At 40.0% G+C, this 25,571-nt stretch overlaps 1 protein-coding gene across 1 annotated transcript in view; it reads right to left on the bottom strand.

The window, feature by feature from the left end:
- Nucleotides 1-17,588, bottom strand: part of LOC139220988 (RNA-binding Raly-like protein) — a 47,708-nt gene extending 30,120 nt beyond the window's left edge. Inside the window, exon 1 of the mRNA XM_070852882.1 lies at nucleotides 17,333-17,588. Coding sequence (XP_070708983.1) covers nucleotides 17,333-17,588 — 256 coding nt within the window. The remainder of the gene's footprint in view (nucleotides 1-17,332) is intronic.
- Between the last annotated feature and the right edge of the window lie 7,983 nt (nucleotides 17,589-25,571).

Below are 25,571 nucleotides of genomic sequence, written 5' to 3'. Positions count from 1 at the left end.
GAAGAGAAAGCAAACACTCATTTTGTTCATATAAATTCTCTGCATTCATAGTGAAAGCTCTGCCTAAATAATCTATGATGCACCTGTTTGTAAACCAGGGCTGCATTATTGCCTTGTTAGCAGTGTTATCCATATATATTTCATGCCTGTTTTCCAAGTGTATGCATGCAGATCACCCTGATTTACTCAAAGGGCCACTGCGCTCAAAGAGACCCTTATACTGGGAGCAAGAACAACAATCCCTTAGGACAAAGTGAGTAGGTGCAAAAAAACAACGTTATTAAGGAAAAACAGGCATCCTAGCCTCTACACACATTGCTACCAGTTGCTGAAAACCTCCTCCTGAAAGCAAAAACTGCAGGAGACTTCGCAACAGGTTTTCAACAGGAGCGTCCCTCTAGTTCAAGTGTTTATTGCAACCCAGAGCTGGGAAGGAAAATAGCTCCCTCTAGTGGAGAACAGGCAGCACGACACCGATGGCTGCTCCCAGCAGAGACGCTTAAAGGAACATCAACAGCTTCCTCTAAAACTCTCTCTTCTCATGTTATTTCTCTGGATTTTCTTTGTAAGCAGAAAATCAAAAAGGCAGATTGTAATGATGGTAACATAGAGGTCACAGAAACATGTGGTATGAAAGCAGCTTTGATGATTTCATATGCATGGGTGCATTTTCCTATTCATCTAATAAACCTCCTTTGGATACAGTGGAATCAGTGACAGGGGTTCAGCTCAAAAGTAAAGTAGTTCATCCATTCCTTCATTTCCCCTCCTGCTTGTTCAGAGTCATGGGGGGCAGGAGGCTGGGGGCCTGTGGGAATCTAACTATGTACATCTAAGTACTCAAGTATTGCACTTATGCACACATTGGAGGCACTTGTACTTTCTTTTCTTGTCTTCTTCACATGTCAGAGGGAGATATTGTACTTTTTTTACTCCACTACAGTTATTTTACAGCTTTAGCTACTGCTTACCTTGCAAAATAATACTTTTACTCACAAAGTACACGGAGCTTACAAAATTATGATGTTTTGTTATCAGTTAAACATTGATTGTGAGGATTTTCTGCCATTCTTTAAATTCATCATTCATCATTCATCACGTAGGTATGCTTTCACACATCTTCATGGTGTTGGTACTTCTACTTCAGCAAAGGACTGTCTGCTTCAGTTTAAATAGATAATTGTGTGTGTTTGCATATAATGACATCAGAACTTTTAGGGTGGATTCAGCTTTATTCCAAAATTGCCTTGCTGTCTTTATTGGACCCATACAAGCGCTGATCATTTGTCCACATATATACATTTCCCACTCTGTTCAAGAGCATACAGGGGCTGAAGTCTATCCCAACATGCCTTGGGCCAAAGACAGAGAACCGCTCAGCTGCCAATCCACTGCAGAACATAAAATACAGACAGAAAACAAAAAAACTACCAAAGACAAAGCTGAAGGTAGGTTTGAGTCCAAAACTGGAATAACTGACAGAAGATCAAGTGAACATGGTGAAAAGATGCAAATTCAATTATTTGAACCAACAACAAAAGCCCAAGATAATTCTCACGCTGAGATGACAGTGGTAACCAGTGAGTCCCACAATTGACTGATCAATGTCTCAAAAATAGAGCGAAAAAATCTGTCCAATGAATCCAGTTTGTCTCCAAATGTCTGTTTGGGTGATAACATCTGTAGTGACATTCTGCTGGATTTGATTTTAATGACAGCTATCTATTTTTGTCAAAGTATACGTGTTCAGAGACTGGCAGCTGCAGCAGAGCTCGTCCTATTTGGGGGGTGGATGTGATCATGTCTCTTAAATCCACAAATCCTCAAGAAGTAAACAAATGTTAGCAAATACACACGTAAACACTATTTTAATTCTGCTTTTCACTAAATGAAGGGATTATGTTCTAAAGGCTAAGTCGAAAAAAAATATTATTTTCATCCATCATCTAACATACGTTCATTTAATCATTCATCATTTCATTTTCACACTACACGTGAATTATATTCATCCAACCTACTTCCTCTCATTTAAAACCTCATTTTGTTTTTGTTTAGGCCCTAATCTGTATTATCCCTCTCTCCTGTTTACTTCCTTTCCCTCCCTCCTCCCTCCATTTCACCTCCCTTTCTGCGCTCGCTCTCTCTCTCCATCTGTCAGGGTCAGCAGAGTGCAAAGAATCACATTAAGAAGTATTCAAATGTTGAACTAGTCGCAATCGCTATTCATACAGGCATTAAAGGCTGCCAAATCTAATTCAGCTCAGACACTATCAGAGACACGGCCGTTCACCCAGAGATAATACAAACCGCACAGGAAGGCCGGGCTTAGAAAAACCTGATACATAGACAATAACGTCTCCAGGATGTAATGGTGCCACAAATGACTGAGCCATTGCCCATGGTGTAGAATGATTTCGACCGAAGGGGGAGGAAAGAGGAGGCAAAGCAGATGGATTTTCCTTTGGTTTTGATTCTACCTACTGAATCTGAGATTAACCAGGCTGTGATTGCAGTGGTAAAAGAATAATGTGATTAATGCACCACGGATGACAAATGGCTGATTGTCAGCTTTGGGTTTCAAGTCATAAGACAAAATACACATCAGAAGTAATGCTCTGACTGGAAGGTTAAAGATGGACACGCGTCATAAGAAATGCTCTACATCTGTAACTATCCAGAGGACTGAATGTGAACACATTGTTAACCATATGCTCTCAAATCCTGACGTCTAGAATTATCCCAGTGTTTCCATACTGTATATTGACATAACAGATGACAGTTTTACTAAATCTAACAAAAAATGTCACTTTTTCTAAACTTCTTGGTGCACGGACACAAGATTTAAGATGAGGAAACACTTTTTCTCACATTTTTTCCCATCACAAACTTGGTGAAAAGGTTTGCATCAAACCAAACTCATTTTTATATGAATAATTCATGTATATGTAGGTTCATATTTCTGTGTCACTGGAGGCTCATAAGCCACCAACATACCCACGACTCATATGATGTATACAGCAACGACATGTAAAAGCTAAGTGAAACAAGAATTCCAATGATGTTGGAACTGATATTGGAAAATCAAACTTACGGGCTGTTTTTCTACATGGTTAACTAATGTTCTGTCTGGGGAAATAATCAGTTCTGCATTTCTGTTACCTCCTACAGCAATCTACAACTGATATGACCCTCAAGGGGTCAATATTGTACAAAATCATTCCTGAGATGTCCCCTTTGAAAATGTCTTTGACACTTGGCGTCTCTAGTGTGATTCATCTATTTATCAGTTTTCAGATTTCAGAACATTTCCAGGTAGAAACTGCTCAGTAGAAACACAGTTCTACTGGTGGCTGAGTTTGAGAGATTTTCTCTCCTTTTAGTTTGGTCAAAACATGCAAAAGATCGTGGTTGGTAATGAGTGTAACTGAAAATGTATATTAGCAGTACTAAAATATTGTATAACAGTGTCCAGGGCTGGACCAGATTACTCTCAGAGCTAATCAGTTATCAAATACAAATTACATGACAAAGATGTAATGTAATCTGAATACTTTCTGATTACTTCAAATCAAACATTGCAAATATTTAGAATAAAAAGATTAAAATACTTTATGCTAAAATCATCAAAAATAAGAGTTCCACAAATATTCTCGTTTTTTTTAAATCTCGAAATAACTTTCAATGCAAATAAACTGCATTTAGCATATTCAGCATTTACAGTTAGTGAGTTCAAATTACCCTTAAAAAGGAAATGACATGTAGACTTTTCACAGCCATATTCTAAAGATGTAATCCTAAAAGTAATCTGGGCTGATTGCAGTTATTTTTTGTAATACGTAATCCCAATTACATATGGTCGGTTGATATGACAGGAGGATATGTGGAGAAAAGTTATTAAGTCAGGAAACTGACTCAGTAATATCACTTATACAGCAATTTCTATCAGAAGTGAGCTAATGTTAGCCACAGCTATTGGTCCTGCCAGTCCAAGCAAGGCTGTATTAGCCGAACAGAAACACAAACAGTGTGTTGAGTTGATCAACGGGGAGTTGAACCACTTGCATATTCAACATTTCATTTTTAAGTCAAAGAACGTGTTTTTTCTTGCCTCACTCTAAATAAAAGCCTAATTGTAACCTTAAGCCTAAAAACATGTTAATCCTCAAGCAGCCTTTTAAAGAATCGCTGCAAAACTGTTGCCACTTAAACTGGTCCTGTGATGGCCGCATCCACCGTCACACAGCGGTAACCATCCTGCACTTAACTCAGCTTTCTTTCTAGTTTTCACTAAATAGTTACTTTTCTCCTCATTCAGTCCGAACTGTTGACAGTATGCACATTACATTCACATGGTACGTCCCTCCACAGACATTACATTCTATTTCCAGTTTATTCTTCATGTGCATTCAATGTGATCAGCTTTTGCAAATGCCAGAATACATCTGCAAGAGTAAATTAACCTCTTTAAGATATTTTAATTGATTATAATCCACCTGTACATTATATTGTACAATGCAATGTTATTTGTGCATGTTGGCAGTCATAAGCCTCTGCCTCCAGACCTCTCAGTAAAAAGTGTGTCAAATCCAATTACACCCAAATCCAGACTCATTCACAGATTTTAGAAAGTCACACTTGAGTACATAAAGACATTTTCCTCTTAACAGCTGACAAAAAGGCCATTTAGCAACTGAAACCAATTAAACAGAAATTCATTCAATAAAATGATATTTTAGGAGGAAACGCTGACACACAGAAACTGTCCATGAACTTGGTGTGCTGGTTGCAACAGTCACAAGTGGTAATAACTGCTGCACACCACAGTGTGGTGCTCAGTGACCACAGACTGAAAAGGTGCCTGTTTACACACACACACACACACACATACACACCCTCCTGATTCCATGATCTTCATTTACTCCATGTATGAGGAGAGGAGACTGTCTTGACCCATCATTTCAAACCAAATTATCACTTGATGAATTTCCCCTTTTGTTATAACAAGCGCTCGTCTTGGCCGAGGCTCAAATTTCATTTGACAGGACGGCTCCCACATCTCAAAGTAATGAAGGCAGCCCATCTTCCCCTGTTAGATGAGGTGCATAAATACAGACACAGCTCATTAATAATTCTGTCACACAGGTAGGCTACGGAGAAAACGGTGACACACTTTACAGCTCAAGCACTCTGAGTCCCAGAACTCATCAGCTGCACAGGCCCACTTAGGTATGTTTGCGTACTCTGAAAATGTTGAAGACCTTGGTACTGATTTTACATCATGTAGCATAAACTAGTACACAAGAATCCTGCTTTGAGTTGTTCTTTGTCCATCTTTCATGTATTCTATTTAAATTCAACCATCTCATGTGAATAGTCTGTGTGAGGCTGCTTGTATTTACCAAAACATGTTCCTCCTCTCATATGATCACTAGTTGTGGAAGTTGTTTAGTATTTCTTACTTCTCCACCAAGGCTACAGGCTGATAAGGATGTTAAAACAAGCCACAAGGAGTTGCCAAGGTCAGAAATGCACTTCAAACCAGCTGCTATCTATTGAAGACAACCCCTCCCTGTGTGCGTAAGGCTCGCGTTTGTCAATTTTTCCTCGGAGACACCGAGCAGACAGCTGTGTGTTATGCTTCCTCTCCCTCAACAGCTGCAATAGACGTTTGGTCATCCTGTCAGCTCAGTACAGTGTGCACCTTTTTATTGAGTGTCTCTTGGGCTCTAACAACTTAACTCTTATCCAAAGTGAAATTTTCACCAAGTGAGCAGGCAGCTCAGTGTTTTAATCAAATCTTCACTCAATATGCAAAATATTCGACACTTTTTATAAAGAGGTCAGTCCAGGTAGAAGTCATTATCCCTTACTGATTTCCTTAATTAAATCTATAGCAGTCACAAAGCGGGAGACACAGATAAAGGGAGATTAAGTTGAGCTTGAGAAAAGAGTTTTAAGCTTCAACATAAGTGAGATTGTGCAAAAAAGTGCTGCAAATCAGGACTAGGCACCAGATGTTTTGCTTAATTGCTGTATATTCACTTTGACATATGCTTGCACGTGGATCTTTTGTCAGGAACAAATCTTTGCCCTCCAAGTGGAATAATCCCTCTAACTGCTCCTCCACTCCCCAAAATAGCACAGGCTTAAGGTCTAAGAAGGCCAAGTGGCCACTTTTGTCATGCACCAGTGCTCTAAACAGTGCTCCGAGTACCTTGGGATGGTTATGGCCTGACTGTAAACTGTGTCTTGAGGTTACTCCTGGCTGCAGCTAATGCAAAGTGTTGACTGCAATAAACTTGAGGTAGTTAACCGCCATCATGCTGGGCATGACCTTTACCGGACATTGGGGCCTACGGCTTGTTCCCCTCCTTTAACTGTGAGTCAGTACTCCACGCTAACAACTAGATGCAATGATTCACAAGCCCTCAGCTTTGCAGCATAATTGGCGAGGAGGCCTTGTGAGTAAGAGGATGAAGGAATGAGGATGGGTGGAAGCAAACTAGCGTGAGAGAGTGAGGAGACGGAGGGAGAATAAATGTGGAGTCAAATAAGGAAATGTGAGAGGAAAACGTAAACACATGAGAGAGCAAGAGATTGCTCCGGGCGAGGTTATGGGCTGTTTTTAATGTTATTTTGTTTATACTGTCCATCTTCATTCAGGGGGAGAACTCCCCAGTGAGTCTGTCACAGTGATACTTAATTCGCACACTAAGCAGGGGGAGTCAGAGGGGTTACACTGCAGAGCCCTGTGAGCACGGGTCCACAGAAACCCTCCGGGGTCGCAGTAATTATCACTGCATGTGTAATCACAAGTCACAAACCATTACTCACACAATGCGTCACCTTTTATCGCCTGGATTTCTCTTTTGTCGTTCAGCCTGAGGTGCGTATCGACAATTACGGCGTGAATTAAGAGACAGACATGACTGACTGGATCAATTATTTTGGAGTGTTAAAGGGCAGATTTTCCATTCCAGGGGTCTGTGTCAGGTCTGTTATGATGGTCTGTCTGTTTAGCTGAGGCTCAGTAGAAAGGTTGCACTGCAGTGGTCTCTGTCGGAGTCGGACTGCACACCTGGAACAAACTCACACTGTTCTTATTGAAGTATTATCTCTCAGCGTGCACAAGTAGAGCATCTGTAAGAACACTAATCCTACAAAAAAGGCTCATTACTCTTGATACACGTTGCTGGGACTCTTACAGATAAGTCAGAGTGAAGACAAGCCTCTTTAGCTAATGTGCTTATTCCAAATATGTTGTCTAATCATAACAGACAGTGTGCCAACGTCCGAGCCGGCCCTACTTATAATCCAAGGAGGCGGCTGCTTGGGCCCCCTCAGCTCCCAAAAACGTATTTATCGTTTGCTGGATTGACTGATTGTTTGACCTGGCAACCCTACATATCTACAGAGAAATGGTGCATGTTGTTGCTAATGTTATGCTAGCTTCTGACAGTCCTCTATCATAGGGTGAGAGGCAAGCAAGTGTTTTACAGTATTTTAAAAAGCTCAAAAGGTGCAGAATTTATTTTGCACTTTGCATGGTTACTTATTCCTCCTGCACAATTATTATCTTGATGTATAGATAATAATTACTTCATACAATGCAGTGCAATAATTAAATACAATGCAGAAGGGTTAAAATGACATACTTTATCTGGTTCTATGAATACTTTGCTGTCTTTGCTGCAGGGCCCCCCGACTTATCCTGCTGATTCCTTGGCCAACATGCATATGTAGAGTACAGTTTTTTGCAATACAAGAAAGATCAGATTTCAAATTCTAACCAATGATCCATTCATGCAAATCCATCCTGTCTGCATCAGGATGCCTTAAATGTGAATCTAAGCTCTCAGTGTAAAAAGGAACAATTATCCGACTCGATTTTCTTTTCCAAAGCCACTTGCTGTCCATCTTTCTCTCTCACTCTCTTTCTCTCTTCCACTCGCTCTGTAGATGGATGTAATATTAATGAACACATCTTAGCCAGGATGCTTGTGAGGCTTCAAGCTAATCCTGTTAGCTCGATACCACCCTGTCCCACCTGTTCATCTTAGACTGGGCTTCCATCAGTTTATTTACTAACTGCAATAAAAGAAGGGGCAGACGCTATAGAGATCAGCTAAAGAGAAAAAAATGTAGCTACAGACTCTGAGGTGGCTGGATAGTCAGTTGGAAGATATGAAGACAGGAGTGAAGATGGATGTGTGCTCTACTTACTGACTCGTGGCACCATCATTGTTATATTTTAGATCCTGTCATGAGCAATGGTAGGGAAAGTTACCTCTGACAGATATGAGTCATTTTACTACCTTAAAGATTAATTAGCTGCATTGCAGTGTTTCTCAAAAATTTATGTGTTCACTCGTGTTTTTTTAATTGGTGTTACTTTCCTCACAGAAACCACTGCTGAATATGTGAAAAAATTTTAATAATGCCATTTTTTCCATTTCCCCCAATATGTAGGAATGCACTGGTGTGATAATTATTCTCTTTGCTACAAACAGGGCTCGCAAAAATTACCAAAATGCATTTCATCATAACAAACTAAAGAAACATTTCAGATTTTATAATTCATATTGACTATGCACGTCATTCACAAACAGAGAAAGTCATTCTCAAATGAAACAAGTGAAATCAAAACAGCTTTATCTTAGACAATGGTGCTGTGTTCTGAGTACTGTAAATGCCAATCTTATACAAAGTCAACAGTATGAAAATCTATTGAAAACAAGTAATGTGTCATTTCCTGTATCAGACCCATAAAACATGTCATCACTTCAAAAGCATGTTTTTTTTAAACCAAACATTGAGGTTTAAGTACGTTTGTGTTTTCAAAAATCCTTTTCAAAAATGGATTCTTGCAGTTGGGTTGTCAATGTTAGATATGATGCAAGACTTGCTCTTCTTTCAAAAACACAAACAGTCCTGTTTGTATCAAGCATACTTTGATTGTTCTTATTAGCATCCTTTCATCTGTGTGAGATTGCGTAAGATTTCTGTCTTTTGGCTGCTGTTTTTATTTAATTTACGCAAACAGATGTACTGTAGACGAACTTCTAACTTGAATTGCTGTGTAGTGTTAGCCTTTGTACTAGAATAATACTGTCAATACATTTGGAGAAGATAAGAGATAAATCTTTGTTGTAAATCTTGTTTACACGTATGGATTATGTGATCTACTGGATATAGAATGGATATTACATTTTTTTATTTTGGCCATTTTGCTTGAGCTGAGGAAGCAGATTTCTTTGTTTTGCTCAAGGGCACTTTGACACATTGGTTTTTGTATTAGAATCCAAATTGCAGCCTGCCAGTCAGCCAGGACACCACCCTGAACCACAGTGATTATTGTACATTATACTATATTAACTGATGATGGAAAATGAAATTTTGTAAGAATGAATTGTCTTTCTCATATAAATAATGACACTCAGATAATCAGATCATATCACATGCTGTATAACCATAACTATGGCACAATTAAAACACAGGCACCTGCAGACAATACATGCACATAAACAAAAACAAGCTGATTCTCTGAGTTTCAGACATGAGCATATGCACCCACACACCCCCACACACCCCCACACACCCACACCCTCACCCCCCCCCACACACACACACATGCACACATGCACATGGACAGCTTTCTGGAGCCCACTGAGCCCTGCGCTCTGACTCTGATTCACAGCTCAGTGTTTCTCTACCTTCTGAACCCAGGTTTCTAATCAGAGAATTAGCTGCAGTTTCCCCTGCCAAAATCCACACAGTAATCCATCTCACTTTGTCCACACTGTGGCTCATGCCCCACTAAAGCATTTGTCAGAATGCATGAAAGAGAGAGCGGGGGATACAGAAAGAGAGAAAGAAACAGACAGTGAGACAAAAAGAGATCCTGGCAGCCGGGGAAATGTGCTTTCCTGGTTTCCTGGGTGGCTTTATTAAAGCCTATTAAGTGCACAATGACAATCTTTAAATTTCTTCTGTATTGTTTCCACAATAGAAGCACATTCTTATATTCTGAATACATTACAGCTCAGATAAATCCTTGGCTTGTCTATACTGTTGATGTTATTGTATGACGGCGAGCCTGCACACTGCTCTGTACCTGGTGTTATGGATGCAGTTGTTGAGTGCTGGGTCAGGCCAACTGTGCATTCAACGTCCGGCCCAGTCCCTCAGAGCGTGATTAATGAGGGAGGAGACGGACAACCAGGGTGCATTCTAATCACCCACAAGGACAGGGAGAGATATGGAAAGGAAGAAAGAGAGGGAATTAGAGAGCAAAAAGACAAAGAGAGAACGAGGATGAGATTATGTATTGATATTACAGTTTGTGTGATACGACATCACTGTTTACGATCTGGTTAGAATCTCTTTCTCTCTCTTTTCTCTTAAACGTTTCCCATCTGTAAGCGCACACACACATGCTCAGACACACTGAATACTCTCACAGCCTCAGAAGCAAACACGAGGACATGAAAGACACAGAGGGGGCCTTATGGGGTTAGCTTTGGCAAGGCTTAGTCCAGTGGATCTGGAAGAATTGGCCCATCCAGTTGCATACTGCAACACCCATAAGGCCGCTCACTCATGACTGTTGATGCCTCTGAACCTGGCTCTCAAAATTAAGTTACTGAGCTGTGCAGTTATTGTCGACATAGTAGGAATTATCTATGCAAATTTCAAAGAGAACGCGAGCCTCTGAATACTAATGGTTAGTGATAGAGAGAATTACAGCAGCCAGGTGGAGAAGATGCAGAAGGATTGGTTTGGCTAGACATTAAAGAAGAAAATCCCCCCTTGGGTATTCACTTATAATGTTAAGCCTTTGATATTCAGAGCTTTTAAGGAGTTGCACGTATTTTGTGAGAAAGTGTTGCACTTTACTTTACAGCCTCATCTTTGTCTATATGAGTTACGTATTTCCGTCTTTTTCCAGAATGCCTTTGAATCTGAACGCAGAACACTGAGTATTTGGAAAAGCTTCTGCAATTTTTATTGTGAGGGACTCAAAGCAATAGTTTGACATTTTAGGAAATATAGTTAATCACTTTCCTGCTGAGAGGTAGAAGATACGATCAATACCACTCTCATAGTATCATTTCAATAGAAAAAGTGAGCTTGTTTTTACACTTTGTTTTTTATGGATTAAACAAACAAAATATGATGTGTTATTTCGTGAGCTCTAGATGCACTAGTTGAGGGATTTTATTATCTTTGGACAGAGCCACGCTTGCTGCTTTCCCGTTTCCTGTCTGTGTACCAAACTAAGCTAAACAGATGCTGGTTGTAGCTTTATAGATATGACAGGGATACATATCAATCTCCTCATATAACTCTCAGCAAGACAGCGAGACGGGAACTTCTCAAATTATTTAACTATTGTTTAAAGGCACTTATAATGTCACAACATCAATGTGCATGAAGGGTCTAATAAAGTCTTGGTAATAATCTGCGTCGCACTGAAAAATATCATTTTTGAGGCAGGTCAGATGATGTGAGGATTGCCTGGTGAATTGTAGTACTACGGACTACAGCACAGTAAATACACAAATTAGAAAACAGAAACTGAAACAATTAAAAGAGATGGAGGAGCGTGAGAAGCTGGTCGTGGTCAGCAAGAAAAGGGTAACAGGAAATGCTGAATTTACAAAGTGAGTTTGAGGTCAATATGCCTTTAACATCAGCGTTACCCTCGCTCACCAGTCTATTCTGATGGGTTGTTTTGATTGATTGATTAACTTTATCCCAAAGAGAAATTGGTTTTCAGCATAAACATTAATAAAAACAATCAAACACATAGTCCACACGTGGCTAACGACCAATGCAGAAGCAACAAACCAAACATGCTGTGCACTGCAGTGCCACAATCTAAGACCACCGTCCTGAAGTGAAGAGTCTTCAACATGTATCTTGTACAATTATCAGCTCTCATACAGGGCAGACCAAAATGTGCAATAGACACAGGAGCACAGGAAACGTCCACACCATCAAAGACCACAGTAGGAATGCCCCCACTTTTCCAAAAAGACATTACTTAGTATTTAGTTGGTTACCGACATTATTAAAGCATATATTTGAAATATGAATACAGTACATATACAAATCAACAAATACACCACATGGCTTTACACTGCCAACACAAATCCTGTGGACTCACTTTTACCTGTTCCTGCTCAGCCTTCCCCTTCTTCCCGGTATAGTTAGTTTCTGTGTCCTGTGCTCCTTGCTATGCATCATGTTGGCCCAAAATGACGATTGATTGCAGTGCCACTGCCTTTGTAATCCGCTTAGGATGGATTTTGCATCTAAATCACTTTATTATTTATGTGCCTAACTCTCGCCAATGCCATTTGGAGGCAGTATGATTGGTGATCCATCACACATTATCCTTCACTGTGGTCATTAATATTGTAATGGGATGGACCTTCACCATGAAACTTCCAGGTGGACAGGAATGCAGATCTGTCCTGGAAGAGCCAGGCTACTCAAAGCTGGAGTCAACAGGGGGAATATCATCAGCGTGCTTGCTACCAGACTCTCCAGAGATGTTGTTAGTTCACCCTCTTTCTGCCATTAACCTCACTCTGCCGTTCCCCTCTCTGCTCCCACAGCAACTTGTATCTTCATACATGGCCTCTCTGAGAAAAATATGGGATGTTATTCTGTCATTGTCCTTTTCCATCAGGGCTTCAATCATCACCTGCCAATCACTGACAACTGCTGCCTACGGGCAGACACACAAAAGCACACAGTGCCACATCAGGACATAGTTGAAACAACCACTTCTGTAGATGAGAAAAACAAGAAAAGACTGATTCTCATCTAACCACATAAAGGGCAAGAGTGATATGCATCACACAGTATTTGGTGGAAATACATCAAGGATGATTGATGTCATGATTGTAAGACTTTACAATCATAACTCCTCAGAAAATCTCTGACAACCTGAGTTTGATTTTAGCTAGATACAGAGCACCGGTTAGATAGCATGTGGGTTATATACTATCAGTGTATTATAAGCATGTAGATTTGGAAACTTAGCAGTAATGTGATTAGTTTTAATGCATGCTGGGACAGCTGGGGGCAAAAAAACTGTCACTTTTTGTCTCCATAGCAGCCCACTGAGTCCACTGAAGAGCAAGGCCGTAGAGATAGCAGCAGAAAGATCTCAGTGGGTGAAGACGGAAGCTGCTCAGACGCGTTTGAGGTTCATGCATGCCAACAATCATCATGTCACTGTGTCACGAGGAATTCCCCCGGTCAGCTTTTAGCCAGAGGGAAAGGAGCACAAGCGAGATGTGGAGAGATTTGTACTTAACATGCCTTATGCCACAACAGAGCAGCTGACCTCAGATGGGAGCCATACTTATGTGATTGTAAGTGATTTCATTCTTATGGTGAAATTTATAGTTTGGAGGCCAAAAGGGAGAGAGCCATGGAGGGAGACTGGTGCTGCTCCTAATTACAGTTCTTCCATTTTATTTCACTCTTTTTAAGCAGGATTTGAGTTTGAAGTTAATTAATTTAGAAAATGTCACAAAATTAGCTATATGTCAAGATGTCGGTATGCACATTGTACTAATCACACAAGTGGTTGTAATGATTTTGGCTAATTAGACCTCTCCCCAGGAGCGTGATTGCATGTAAGATTGTGCTTCGTTGGGTGTGCACCAAAACAGCAGCACTGTGCTACTTTGAGCTGGACTAGTTAAAACGTGTGTACCGTGGCTCATCATGGCTGAATGCAAACTGAAGAGGCGTTCTGTTTGACTTTCAAACGGCTGCCTGGATTCCAGTTGAGTTTTTATTTTTATTTTACTACATAACAAGCAGAACAGCTTAATGAACCACAGCAATTGTCATTTTCTCTCACTCTGAGGACAGAGCAACTTACACCTTTATTATTATTATCACCCTATAGCTCCATCCACCTAAGCAGAGATTTAATCCAGCAGAATAACTGAAGAATGTAGGTCTGCAGTGCGTTTAAAACTAATTTTGAATAACACTGAGACATTTCCAGGAGCATCTCTGCAACAAACAAACAGTATTACATCTAAATGAAAGCATTTTGCTGACTCTATACTTGTTTGACTGATGTCTGCATGTCTAGTATAATGTCTAGTATAGTGTATTTATATTCTGTATTTTAACTCCCAAGACAGAACACGGTGCATATTTGTATACCTACAGCATTAACTGGAACACAGCCTGGGTTTGAATGTTTCATCACCACTGAGAAAGACAATATGGGAACTTTAAAAAAAGAAAGTCGGTGTGCTCACTCAGTCTCAGTGTCCTTGATTTTAGCTACATGTTTGGCCTTTTATCTTATCCCATAATCCAACGCACATACAAAAGGGAGGTGCTACTTAGAGTTAGATAACAGTAAAACCCAATTTAAACAGTGGTGATACATACTTATAAACTATAATATAATGCACAGTAAAGTGTATTGAATTCTTTTTTATTAACCGATAAAGCAATGTGCTGTATATATTCAAATACTAATAGCAAGGAGAAAGAGGCAACTTCATGCCTGAATATAGTCAACATCTGTGTTTATATGGAGAGCTTTTTGAGAAGTTTCTTCATGCTTGTAACTTGCATAGAAGCACTTACGCCATTCAGAATAGCATTGCATGCACTGCTATTAAGTAATGATTGCTGTGCTCTCATAATCTCCTATTCATATTTGATAGGGTAATGGAGCATCCATTTTTTCACTCGGTGGTGGGGGGAAAAAGGTGCTGCCAGCTGTGTTATTATAGAATTTTTGCATTCTTTCATCAACTGTTTTCCAGTCATACACACACACACACACACACACACAGTGACAGTAATCTTCTGTGGTGGCGGCAGGCTCTGACCAACGACATTTGTGTATCATTGAGTGCACAGATTAGTCATCACCAGTGTGTCTGAGCAGCTGAGATGGATCTGTGCAGTCGGAGCATGATGTGATTATTCGACTGACCTCCAGTCGCCACTGCTTGCAGAAAAGGACGCTTTTTAAATGTACCTCTGCGTCCACAGCTACATGTTCTGCCTCTTTTTATGTGGGCCGTGGATGATCTCAGTAAGCATAACTAATTGCGCTTGAAACACCAGCATATTTGAATGCAACTCCTCCATGAACCCAGCAATATCAGCTCACATAAAGATCTAAATATGTACCTCAAAATCTGAAGATCTTTGGAACTGAGGTGCTATCAACTTGCAGGTAATAACACTTTAATGAAACATTTTCGAACAGGAAGATAGATCCTTTGCGCAGGTCATTCCTCAACCCCAAATCATTATGTGGCTGATTCATTTCTCCGCCATGTTAATATTAAAAGCATCAGCTTGGGAGGATGAGACTGAGGGTGTCTTTAATTGTCAATTAAAGTTGGATCTCCCAGTCACACTCCTGCCACATGACTCGTAGATTGAGTGATAACAACGAGGGCAGGATTGCCTCGCTGCGAGGTCGGTTTGAATTGAACTCTGGAGTAATGACAATACTTTCGATTATGTTTGCTTTCTCAACCAAAAACAAGCAATCACACGTGAAGACAGTCAAATGATTTGCAGAGAATTAACACATAAATCACTAACGCTATAATTATGGATCTGGTGCTCAGTGATGGTTTTGGCTCTGCCTGGCTATGCTCCTGGTTGCGACTAGGTATTAATAGCTGATGTGTTTTCCCGCTTATTCGCTGATTAAAACATCCATAATGCGAAATATTAAACTAATGAAAGACTTAAAGAGCAAAAACACCAGCACATTAGCCACCATTAATCACGCAGAGCTCATCATTACTAGCTGTTGATTTTTGTCTTTGCCACCATCGACCAATAGATAAAGCTGCATAAAATGTGTCATTAGCCATTGTTGCTATATTTTCAGTGGCATCAATGAGAATATCATCTTCTATGTTAAGTGTGGAAGGATAACTTGAAACCCCATCCAAACAGACCGGCACTTATAAACCAGCCAACCTCATCTTAACAATAGGAAAGCAAATGGAAAGAAACCACTTAGGTCTCTGCAGCCAGATGGATTTTCGAAGAGGGTGGGACAAGAAGACAGGCAGGGCAGATTATTGGTTTGATGTTTCAGTTGATATATACGGTCAAGGAAGAAAAGGTGGACGATAACTTGTTCTGCCGATGCAGAGGACACACACTAACCTTTGAATCAGCTCTGTATTTCCGATCTTTACATTTTTATACCCAGTGATATCTGCACTCTTGGCACCCATGTTTCCTGGTTGGAGCACCAAATGTGCTGCACTCCATTGTGCCTCCACCTCCACCTCCACCCCAGCGTCCCCTTGGGGGGGGGGTTATCATCGTCACTCTCTGGTCATTGCTGGTTGAACTTGGTGTATTGCTATGGGGAGCCTAAATGCCAAATATCAACTCTGCACAAATTCTACACACATAATTTTCCATTCCTGTTTTGCATTTAACAGCCATCATGCACTGCTGCCTTTGATCATGTCAAGCTGATATTTTCAACTGTGTAACATACCGACAACGCAGTGATATTTTGCACTCTTTACACTCTGGACCCACGGGTCCCCTAGTTGAAAAACCAAATCTATTACAAAGACTTTAATCAAAAGGTTCCTTGCCTGTATGCATTACTATCCAGTGTTTTAAAGCAGTAGCGTCAACAAATGTGCTCTGCTTTATTTTCGGAGTTCAATCCTGGGCTTTGTGAGGATCTTTTAACAAGATAAGAATCAAGACAATGCCCTTCACACACAAAAATAGTTCTGATTGAGCAAAACAAATGTGAATAAGGAAACATTTCACAGCCAAATTCCACACACAAAGAAAAAACACAACAAAGTGCACGCACAGTAGAAAATTGATGCTTGCACAGCATATTGTATCTGCTCTGCTAAAGTAGTGTGTCTCAAGAACTTTGGCATACTTTTTGCAAGTTGCTGCCTGTTCAATGTTAAAATGAAATTGTACTTACATTCACTACATTCACTGGATCAGTTCATGGATTCATCAGGGATTTTCTCCAAAACAGCGTGACAACAAACGCAAACGCTTCAACATTTAGGAGCCGAGGGAAGTTCTAAACTTAAAGTTTGCGAGATGCCCGAGGCAATTTAAATTCCCGAGAGAGAATCCATTCCTCTTGCAAAGAACAGGCTTTAACAAAACATTTCATAGTTCAAGGGGAAAGTTTTTGCGAAGAGCCGTGCAGACTGGATCTTACTGGCCCTTCCTGAGTTCCTAATGGCATCTGCAATTCAAGCCATGCAAATTTTTCTCACTAGAGACAGAAAAAGAGAGAGCAAGGAAGACTCACCGAGAGGCTGTCCGGCGATGATACGTGCGTTTTCTCCCGCCACAGCTGCTCGGGCATTCCTCTCGTTCAAATACTGTACGAAGGCGTACCCCTTGTGCACAGAGCAACCCACTATTTTGCCGTACTTGGCGAAGATGACCTCTATGTCAGTCTTCTTGACAATGGCTGTGTTGAGGTTGCCGATAAAGACTCTGGAGTTGAGGGAGCGAGGGTCATTCTTGTTGGTCACGTTGCTGGTCTGGGTTTTACCAGTCATTCTCCTCCAGTTGCCCTCCTGGGACACAGACAGAGTGGATAGGGAGGACATTGCTTTAGAGGTTATGAACAGGCCAACTCCAGCTAATTAACACTTGGAAACCCTAAAATCTACAACATACATTATCAAATTTACAATCCTATAGTCAAATAACTAAAGGAGCCACTAAAATATTTAAAAAACTTAAGGACTCATTATTATAAAATGTAATTTTGTCATTCTTATTTTCATATTATATGCTCCTGGTTTTCTCACGTGCTACCTACCTGGCCAGTTGACTATAAGCAGGTTTTTGAGTTTAACTGGTGAAATCAGAAATACTTCAGCAGTGTTGTGACTTTTTCAGAGAGATCACACAGTCATAGAGTCACATATAGTGACAATGAAACATACAGTGGTCATTCTCTGTGGTTTCTCTAGCCAGCAGGAGCTAGCTAATTAGCCAGTTGGCAGTTGTTGAGCCTGCAGGGAGGCTGGGGGCATGTGATTGGTTAAAAAGTGAAGGCATGGCGATTGGTGACACCGCTGCTGTGATTAATAGTGATATTGTAAAAAAAGATGTGACATGAAATAAAAATGTCACAAGGAAAAATATTATTATTAAATAAAAACGGACTTCGAAAGGGCATTTTGAAACAGGGATTCACTGTGATAATATGAAAATAAGAATGATAAAAGAATGATTTTTTACATTACTTCACATTTTATTGGCTCACTTATAGGCTTCATTTAACTCTATTTATCAATATGATTATTTCCTCCATATTGTGCTTTTTATTTATTCAATACTGAACACTTTAGGACATAAAACACACAGTTTGTTCTTGAATTAGCTGTTGCAATCAATGAATTTAAATACACACTTTTTTTTATTGATGAAGGCTTTTGTTGATGAGAGTTTACCTAATCTGATGCATAAGGTCACTGGCCAGTCAGCTGCCTACCTAAGCTACATTTCTGCACGGTTCAAATGCTTCCACTGGATGGCTGAGTGCGAGAATTAGACAGAGCAACAATATGTGAATGTTGCAGCAGTTTCCTCTGCTTTGTGAGAAAGCAAATACAGTAGCTGTCAGTGGGGAAGCTTTGCTATCTCAATGCCCATATTGTTGCGTCCCTAATGCTTTGTGTGCCGTTTCACTGATCACAGAATGCGTGGGCTGTAATTCATGTAACAGTTTTGTTCAGACGTTTTTTGTGCTGTCATGTTATCAGCATACATTAGCCCCAGCTTTTGTAGGCCTCCTCTGCAATTATTTCTAAGTGACCCTCTCATAACCTGAATGTTAGTTTTTATGGAAGATGATTGGCTGCACAATCAGAGAAATTATATCTCCCAAGGAAAGGATGCACTATTAAACCATTCAACTTCTATGATTCTGTTTGTATTGTAAGGCAGATAGATGCAAAGATGGACATGTAGACAAATCCTGCATGTCCGTCTTTGTCTTTCCCATTGATTTTCTTTTCTGTGCACACATATCATTTCATTTTCATAGCTGTAAAAATCCAGGTTTATATTCTAAAATGGATTACACTTAATGCATTAAATACTGTGAAATATTGTGAAGAAAACACTGAATATTCAATATTTTTCCTCCTCTAAGTCTCTGTCCCTGACACACAGTGATAACAACTATTCAGCTTTGAGACGAAGAACCTCAATAATGGATCCAATCCTCAGTAAATAGGATTAGTAACCAAGGTAACACTGATGTTGTTGGAATATCGCGTGGATACACACATGCACACATACATTTTGTCAGTGGCAGTCCCTTTCTTTCCTTTGTCCGACTTAATTTTCCATTGCAAGAGGCTGTAGATCTTCACAGCCCAGCCTCTCTGACTTGACACTATGTGGTCTCAGTATCTTCACAATAACACAATGTAGTTTTATTGTGAGGACCTAACTATAATGGGTTTGTTCAGCTAATTATAGCATGGCATGCGATTATGTTGAGAAGGCAGTGAGAGGATGCAAGTCACAAACTGGATGATGGTTAAATGTCATTGTGCGGTCGCCTGTTCGGCACCTACAGTAGATGAAGGAGGAAACTGTCCAGTCATCCAGGAAATAAGAGAGCAGCCATGTGATTTACAGAGGAGAGATTCTCTGTCAGGCATCCATTACACCTGAGACTGAGATCATGCTAGACATCTAGCTGCTCATTCATGGATGAACACATATTATTTCACTTGGCAGCACGTGTTTTTAGCATTACATCACCTACTGTATGATGGTATTCACTTTCCCATGACTATTCAACACCCACTACGGATGCCTGGCGATTCTCGGCTCCTATGGGCTCACTGTTTACAGTGCTGCACTGGTGTGTGTTGTTTCTGCGTGTGGGTGTGTGTGGGAACAAACTGCTGCTCGCCATTTCTCAAGTGGCCTTGACAGCAGACACTGAAAATTAATGTGGCGCAGGCACACACACACATACCTGTGCTAACACAAATGAGCTCCACAATGACCACCTAACGGTGGTTTAAACCCACGATCTGACACCCATCCCATATTGATGTTTGTGGACAGGTCACGGGGGACATGACAAATCAGTGGAGAAGCGTTAGATTGCTTCTCTCGTCAGATAAATCAGGAGTGGGTTGTAGTCACGGAGCCATTTTACCATTCCTTACTGTTATATTTCATGTTGTCTTCTCCGTTGTTTTCTTTAGAGCAGGACACTAATTTATTCCATCAGTGGTTTTCCTGCTGACCTTGCCGTTTAGTTTATTTACAGCCTCCATTAAGCGTCTCATCCTATGAGGTGATAGCGTCATGGGGAGAAACATGGGAAAACAACACAGGAAGTGATAGGCACGGGGAGTGTAATTGGCTAAATAATTTTACAGAGGACTTCACATTTGTTATCAAATAGGCACAAAGAAGAGTTTCATCTCAGAAATGCAGTCTACAAACTGCTTTTAGAGGAAAGATGATGACCTGGTGTTCAAAGCCCGCTCTTTAAAAATGATTACAGCTTCTACAGTGCTGCCTTTTTGTCAGTAAAGAGCAGAAGACAGATAAGTCTTCATTTTCACTTTCATGCCATTGTGGTCGTGTCAGAATAGATGTCACATTTTTCAAAAGGTGGATGTCTCCTTTTGGAATGAAACACTGCTCTTCCGGCATTACAGAAAATCCTGGCGTGCTTTGCCTCTAATGTGGTGTGAAAAAAGCATGCCAATCTCATGCCAATGACAAAGAAATATGGACAAGGTCAGAGGAAAGAGTACCAAGTCATGTGGTTGACAGTGCTGCTGTGTTGGGAAACTGGCTGAGAGGGGAAAAAAAAATAAAAATATCACTACAGAAGTAGCTATATTACTGGGTTGTACCTTGCTCTGAAATGCATTGTGTCTTGGTAGACAGGCTCTTAAAAGGTGGTTGTTTGGGCCTGGCCACCTGCCTGATTTATAGACATTTTTTCATGGAGGGAGGGAACTCATTGAATTGATTCCTTTTGTAATTTCCCACCACTCCACCACTGTACATTTCTCCTCACCATGCCTCAGCCACTCTGCTCTGATTGTTGCCAAGGCAGCTTGACGGGCTGAGGAAAGGCTGGAGAAGCTACTCAGTGAAACAGAACAGAGAAAGGTAGCCTGATACACCTTTTCCAATGGTGTTGCTACCATGTACCGCAGAGGAGGAATAATTGCTCCATGGATTCCTTCCATTTATATCTTGTCTTAAAATGTGTCTCTCTGCCTGTGGAAGCAATGCCAACAACCAAGAAATAAATTCCCTCTATTTGTAAATCATTGCCGCATTTGTAGGCTGCAGAGCCTTTCTGTGGTGCAACCAGCCATAAATATGTGCACTTTTGTGAAGCACGGTCAGAGGGCAAACCTATTCTGCCCCACAAAGACAAACTGCAGTCACAACATTTTTGCTGACTTGAAGGTGGGAAAAAAAGCTGTGGAAATTGAATTTAATATGAATAGGATGATGGCCTTGGAACAATTAAATGCCACATAGGACATTCCACGTAATTTCCCCCACATTTTCAATCAGTTTCTGCCCTTTGGCTTTATAAGTCAAGGAACACAGTGTTGGGCTGGGATTCAGTTCAGTAAGTAGGCAGCTACAGCAAAGAGGGTCTATAAAAGGAAGAGGAACAACTCTAATTCTGCCCGCCATTGGTGCTTGAAGTGCTGTAAAGGCATAAATGAATTACAGTGAATAGGACATTTACACAACATCACTATTTATGACTATCATCAGTCATAACTGAGGGTTTTTTCTGAGAAATACTTGTATAACATCTGTTGAGTTTTTATATCTATAATGATGTGAGGAGATATCAAGGGGTGTGTGCTTTTCTCTACTCCCCTCAACCATAGACCTCAAGCTGTTTTAGTGTTTGAAACATCTTTGATAATCACCTTCATACTCGTTTTATAAGAACATTGAATCAAATATCAACATGCAGCGTGAGTAGGTTATTATGGAGCATTTTTATTTAGAGAGAATGGGTTGTTAGGAAGAAGCCAGTGAATGAGGAGAGAGAGCACACTGGACACACTGTGAGTCACTGACTTATAGCTTTTATCTGGTATCGTTCCTTGAATTGATGGTCTTTATTGTTAGCTTTATGTCATCCATTGATGGACCTCTGCCAAATAAATGTCCTCTAACAATAAAGTTAAATTTGATTTTGAAATGGGGTGGCTAGAATTGACTTACTTCTAGCTGCAGCAGGCAGTTTTTTGATCCAAAAAGCCCCATAAATCCACTGTACGCTACCTGCCCTGCACCAAACGCCATAGTGATAATTCTAGCGACTAGCTAACCAAGAGACTGGAGCATTTATTAGCCAAAGAGACCACAGAGAAAGAGTTGTTTTTGTCAGGGGTTGGTGCAGACCGTATCAGAGCTTAAAGGAGAGTACACAGTGTACCTATATTAGCCAAGTGGTCGGAACCACAACGCCAAATAAACACTAACGTTATATATATATATATATATATATATATATATAACATTTCTTAGTGTATGCTAAGCATTTAACATGCTCGCAAAGTCAACTTTACAACATCATAATTTGCTTCTACAGCTTGATCTATCGCCCCTAAGCAGCCAAACAATCAATCAATACTACAACTAAAGTTATAGAATGACATTTAAGGCTACGGGCTTCATATTATTAGTGCAAACTTGCACAAAATCATTGTTGATATCATGACACTGCTTGTCCAGTAGGCCTGAGCAGGTATAATGGACAAATCTTCAATTGATGCTGACACGTTACAATACAATACAATATTTTTGTATACTTGAAGGAACATATTTGAAAGAGTAAAAATATTGAGGTCTGAAGTCTTCATAGCCACAAAACTTCCAAGCTTAGTCGCTCACTACCAATCTTGCATTTACTGTCAGACAGTGTTAGATGAGCGTTACATTTAGGGAATAAGAAATTAGATTGTTCCTTCTGTCTGTGGTTAGTCTGCTTGTGTACCTTTTATTCATTTCAACGTACTACATTTAAACACTTAAAGGTGTACTTACTAATACTTTTTTTACTTGGGTGGTTCACTGTATATTTAAGGTCTTGGGAGAATGAATATACCATCTACCTCATACATTTTATCTAACTTCAATACACAGCCTGTCTCAGCAGGGCATTTTCCTCTTACCTGCAGCAAACCTCATTTCACTACAAATAGTGGCTATATGCTTTGCAGCTCCTGCCTGTTTTTCTTCCTTCCGAACTCTGTTCTGTGAAAATTCATTAAATATTAGAAAGCCTGGAGCAATAGTACAATTAGCTAGAATGCAAATGGAGCCATTTCTCAGTTGGCCCTCATTCACCTGCAGCGGGGAAATGGGTAAAATGAGGTGGGAGAAATGTGTGCCGGGGCATGGCAGACCTGGGATGATATACGAGCAGAATCTGTTTTTGTCTAAGGGGTGTCCGCTGTTTGTGATGGACAGGGGAACACTTTAAGCGCAATGACAAGATTTCATTTCTTTATATGGTAGTGTGCACCTGCACAGAGATGAAACTAATCTGGTCAAACACAGTGAGCTGTCGAGCGCAGAATAGATCAATCTCTGTCTGCTCTTAATCCAATTTGATTGGTAAAGATAACACCAGAGTGTTTTATGGCACAAGACCCACTCTGCATGATTGTTTTGAAAGCTTCCTTTCCACTGTGGAACATAGCTCTGAAGGATATTTAAAAGCTTTCTCTCCACAGTGCAATGAGATACTCCCCTCTTCTCAAAATAGGCAGGCAGACAAATAGCATCTGTTTCTGAATTACCAAACACAATCACTGTGTTTATGAGGCCATCACACATATGTCTTTTTAGGATAAAATTGAGACACTTAGGCTCTGGTGGAAAAGTGCTGCAATCCTTCATTTCAGCACAAGTAGCAAAACAATGAATGAAAAGCACTCAAGGTCAGGTGGCACTGGTGGCACTATTTCATATAGTGTTGGTTACTATAGCAATGCATCATGTTTTATGCACTTATCAGATGTTTTGAATGCAAATGATCATCTCTGAGATGTGGCGGAGTGTAAATGAAGCACCTCAAAGTGGGAATGGAAAAGTATGAGTGCGATGTGTAGTTAACGCACTCTCGAGGGAATAAACAGTAAATAAAACTTTAAACTTTTCAACTCTGCATGATCACATTTCCATGTTGGCTACATTCACGATTAAAGTCCATTCTATTGAACATTCATGCCTACTTTAACGCTAAAATGGAAGGAGTCTCTCCATTGCTCGCTACAGTCATGGATGTATTACACACCCACGGCTACAGCATAGAAAAGAGAGACTGGAGATGTTACATTGCAGCAAACTCGAAACATTTCATCACTGAAGTGAATGTGGAAATGAATGCTTTGTTCCCAGAAACAGTCTTGTCCCACTTTGCTAGCTAGTCGGACATGATTAGATATATAAAAAACACTACTAGTTTATTTTGATATTTACTTGGCAATACTGGAGGCCAAGTAATCGGCCCATTCTGAACAGGCAGACTAACAGGCAAACTAAAGAGGGAACTATAATACTTATTATACAATACTATGTTCATATATATATAGATACGTTTAGGGCAATTGATATTAGCAGTATCACTATAACTATTGAAGAAACTAAAACTATGACTGCAATATCTGTAACTACTGTAAACAGTGAGACAATCCTGCATACGTTGGACGTTGGTATGAAAAAATGACGACCTTAGACTACATACAGCACACTAGATGCACCAGCTGCATACCAGCTCGAACAGTCAGTGTTTGTTTGTTTAAAAGGTGCAATAACTGATTTTCGGCCTCTTGTGGGGAGCGGAAACAAGCTGTAAACACACAGTGACACATTATTATCACTAACTAGACTCCAACTTTGTACTTGTCATCAAAACAATGACATTATAAAGCTCTGCAGAACTGAGGGGAACTGCACAGTCGGGTAATGAATCTCTGTGGGATCATTACCACAGGGGACCTTTTTCACATATACGTGGTCATGTGATCCATTGTTGATATAAAAGTGTTTATTATAGCCGATTTATATAAAAAAAAAAATATTGAAAGGACTGCAAACACCTCTGATTGCATTATGTGTCTGTGGATAGAACTCTGTTAGGACTATTTCACTTGCAGCTTGGATTTGTCACATTCTTTGAGAATACTGTGGAAACACCAAACAACAATTTAAGTGAAAGTGAATAGAATAAAACAACCAAATCATGGTCAAACAGGTGGGACACTCTCAGCCTATTGCTTACTATGGTTATTCTGTAAATGAATATCATATCTGGTGCAATTACATTATAGTCAATAATTATTGCCACTTTTAATTATCAATATTTGTCACGTTTTTATTGTAAATTCCTATTATTATTACTATTTATTATTCTTGAATTTTACAGTATTTTTTTTCTTTTTCTTTTTCTCTTTTTCTCCAAATATCAAGGCAAATTGTTTGTATACGAAAGTCCACGCGCC

The sequence above is a fragment of the Pempheris klunzingeri genome, chromosome 21 (assembly GCF_042242105.1).
Source record: "Pempheris klunzingeri isolate RE-2024b chromosome 21, fPemKlu1.hap1, whole genome shotgun sequence".
NCBI lineage: Eukaryota > Metazoa > Chordata > Actinopteri > Acropomatiformes > Pempheridae > Pempheris > Pempheris klunzingeri.
Note: the sequence above shows the minus strand (reverse complement) of the source record. Positions and strands in the feature narration are given on the sequence as shown.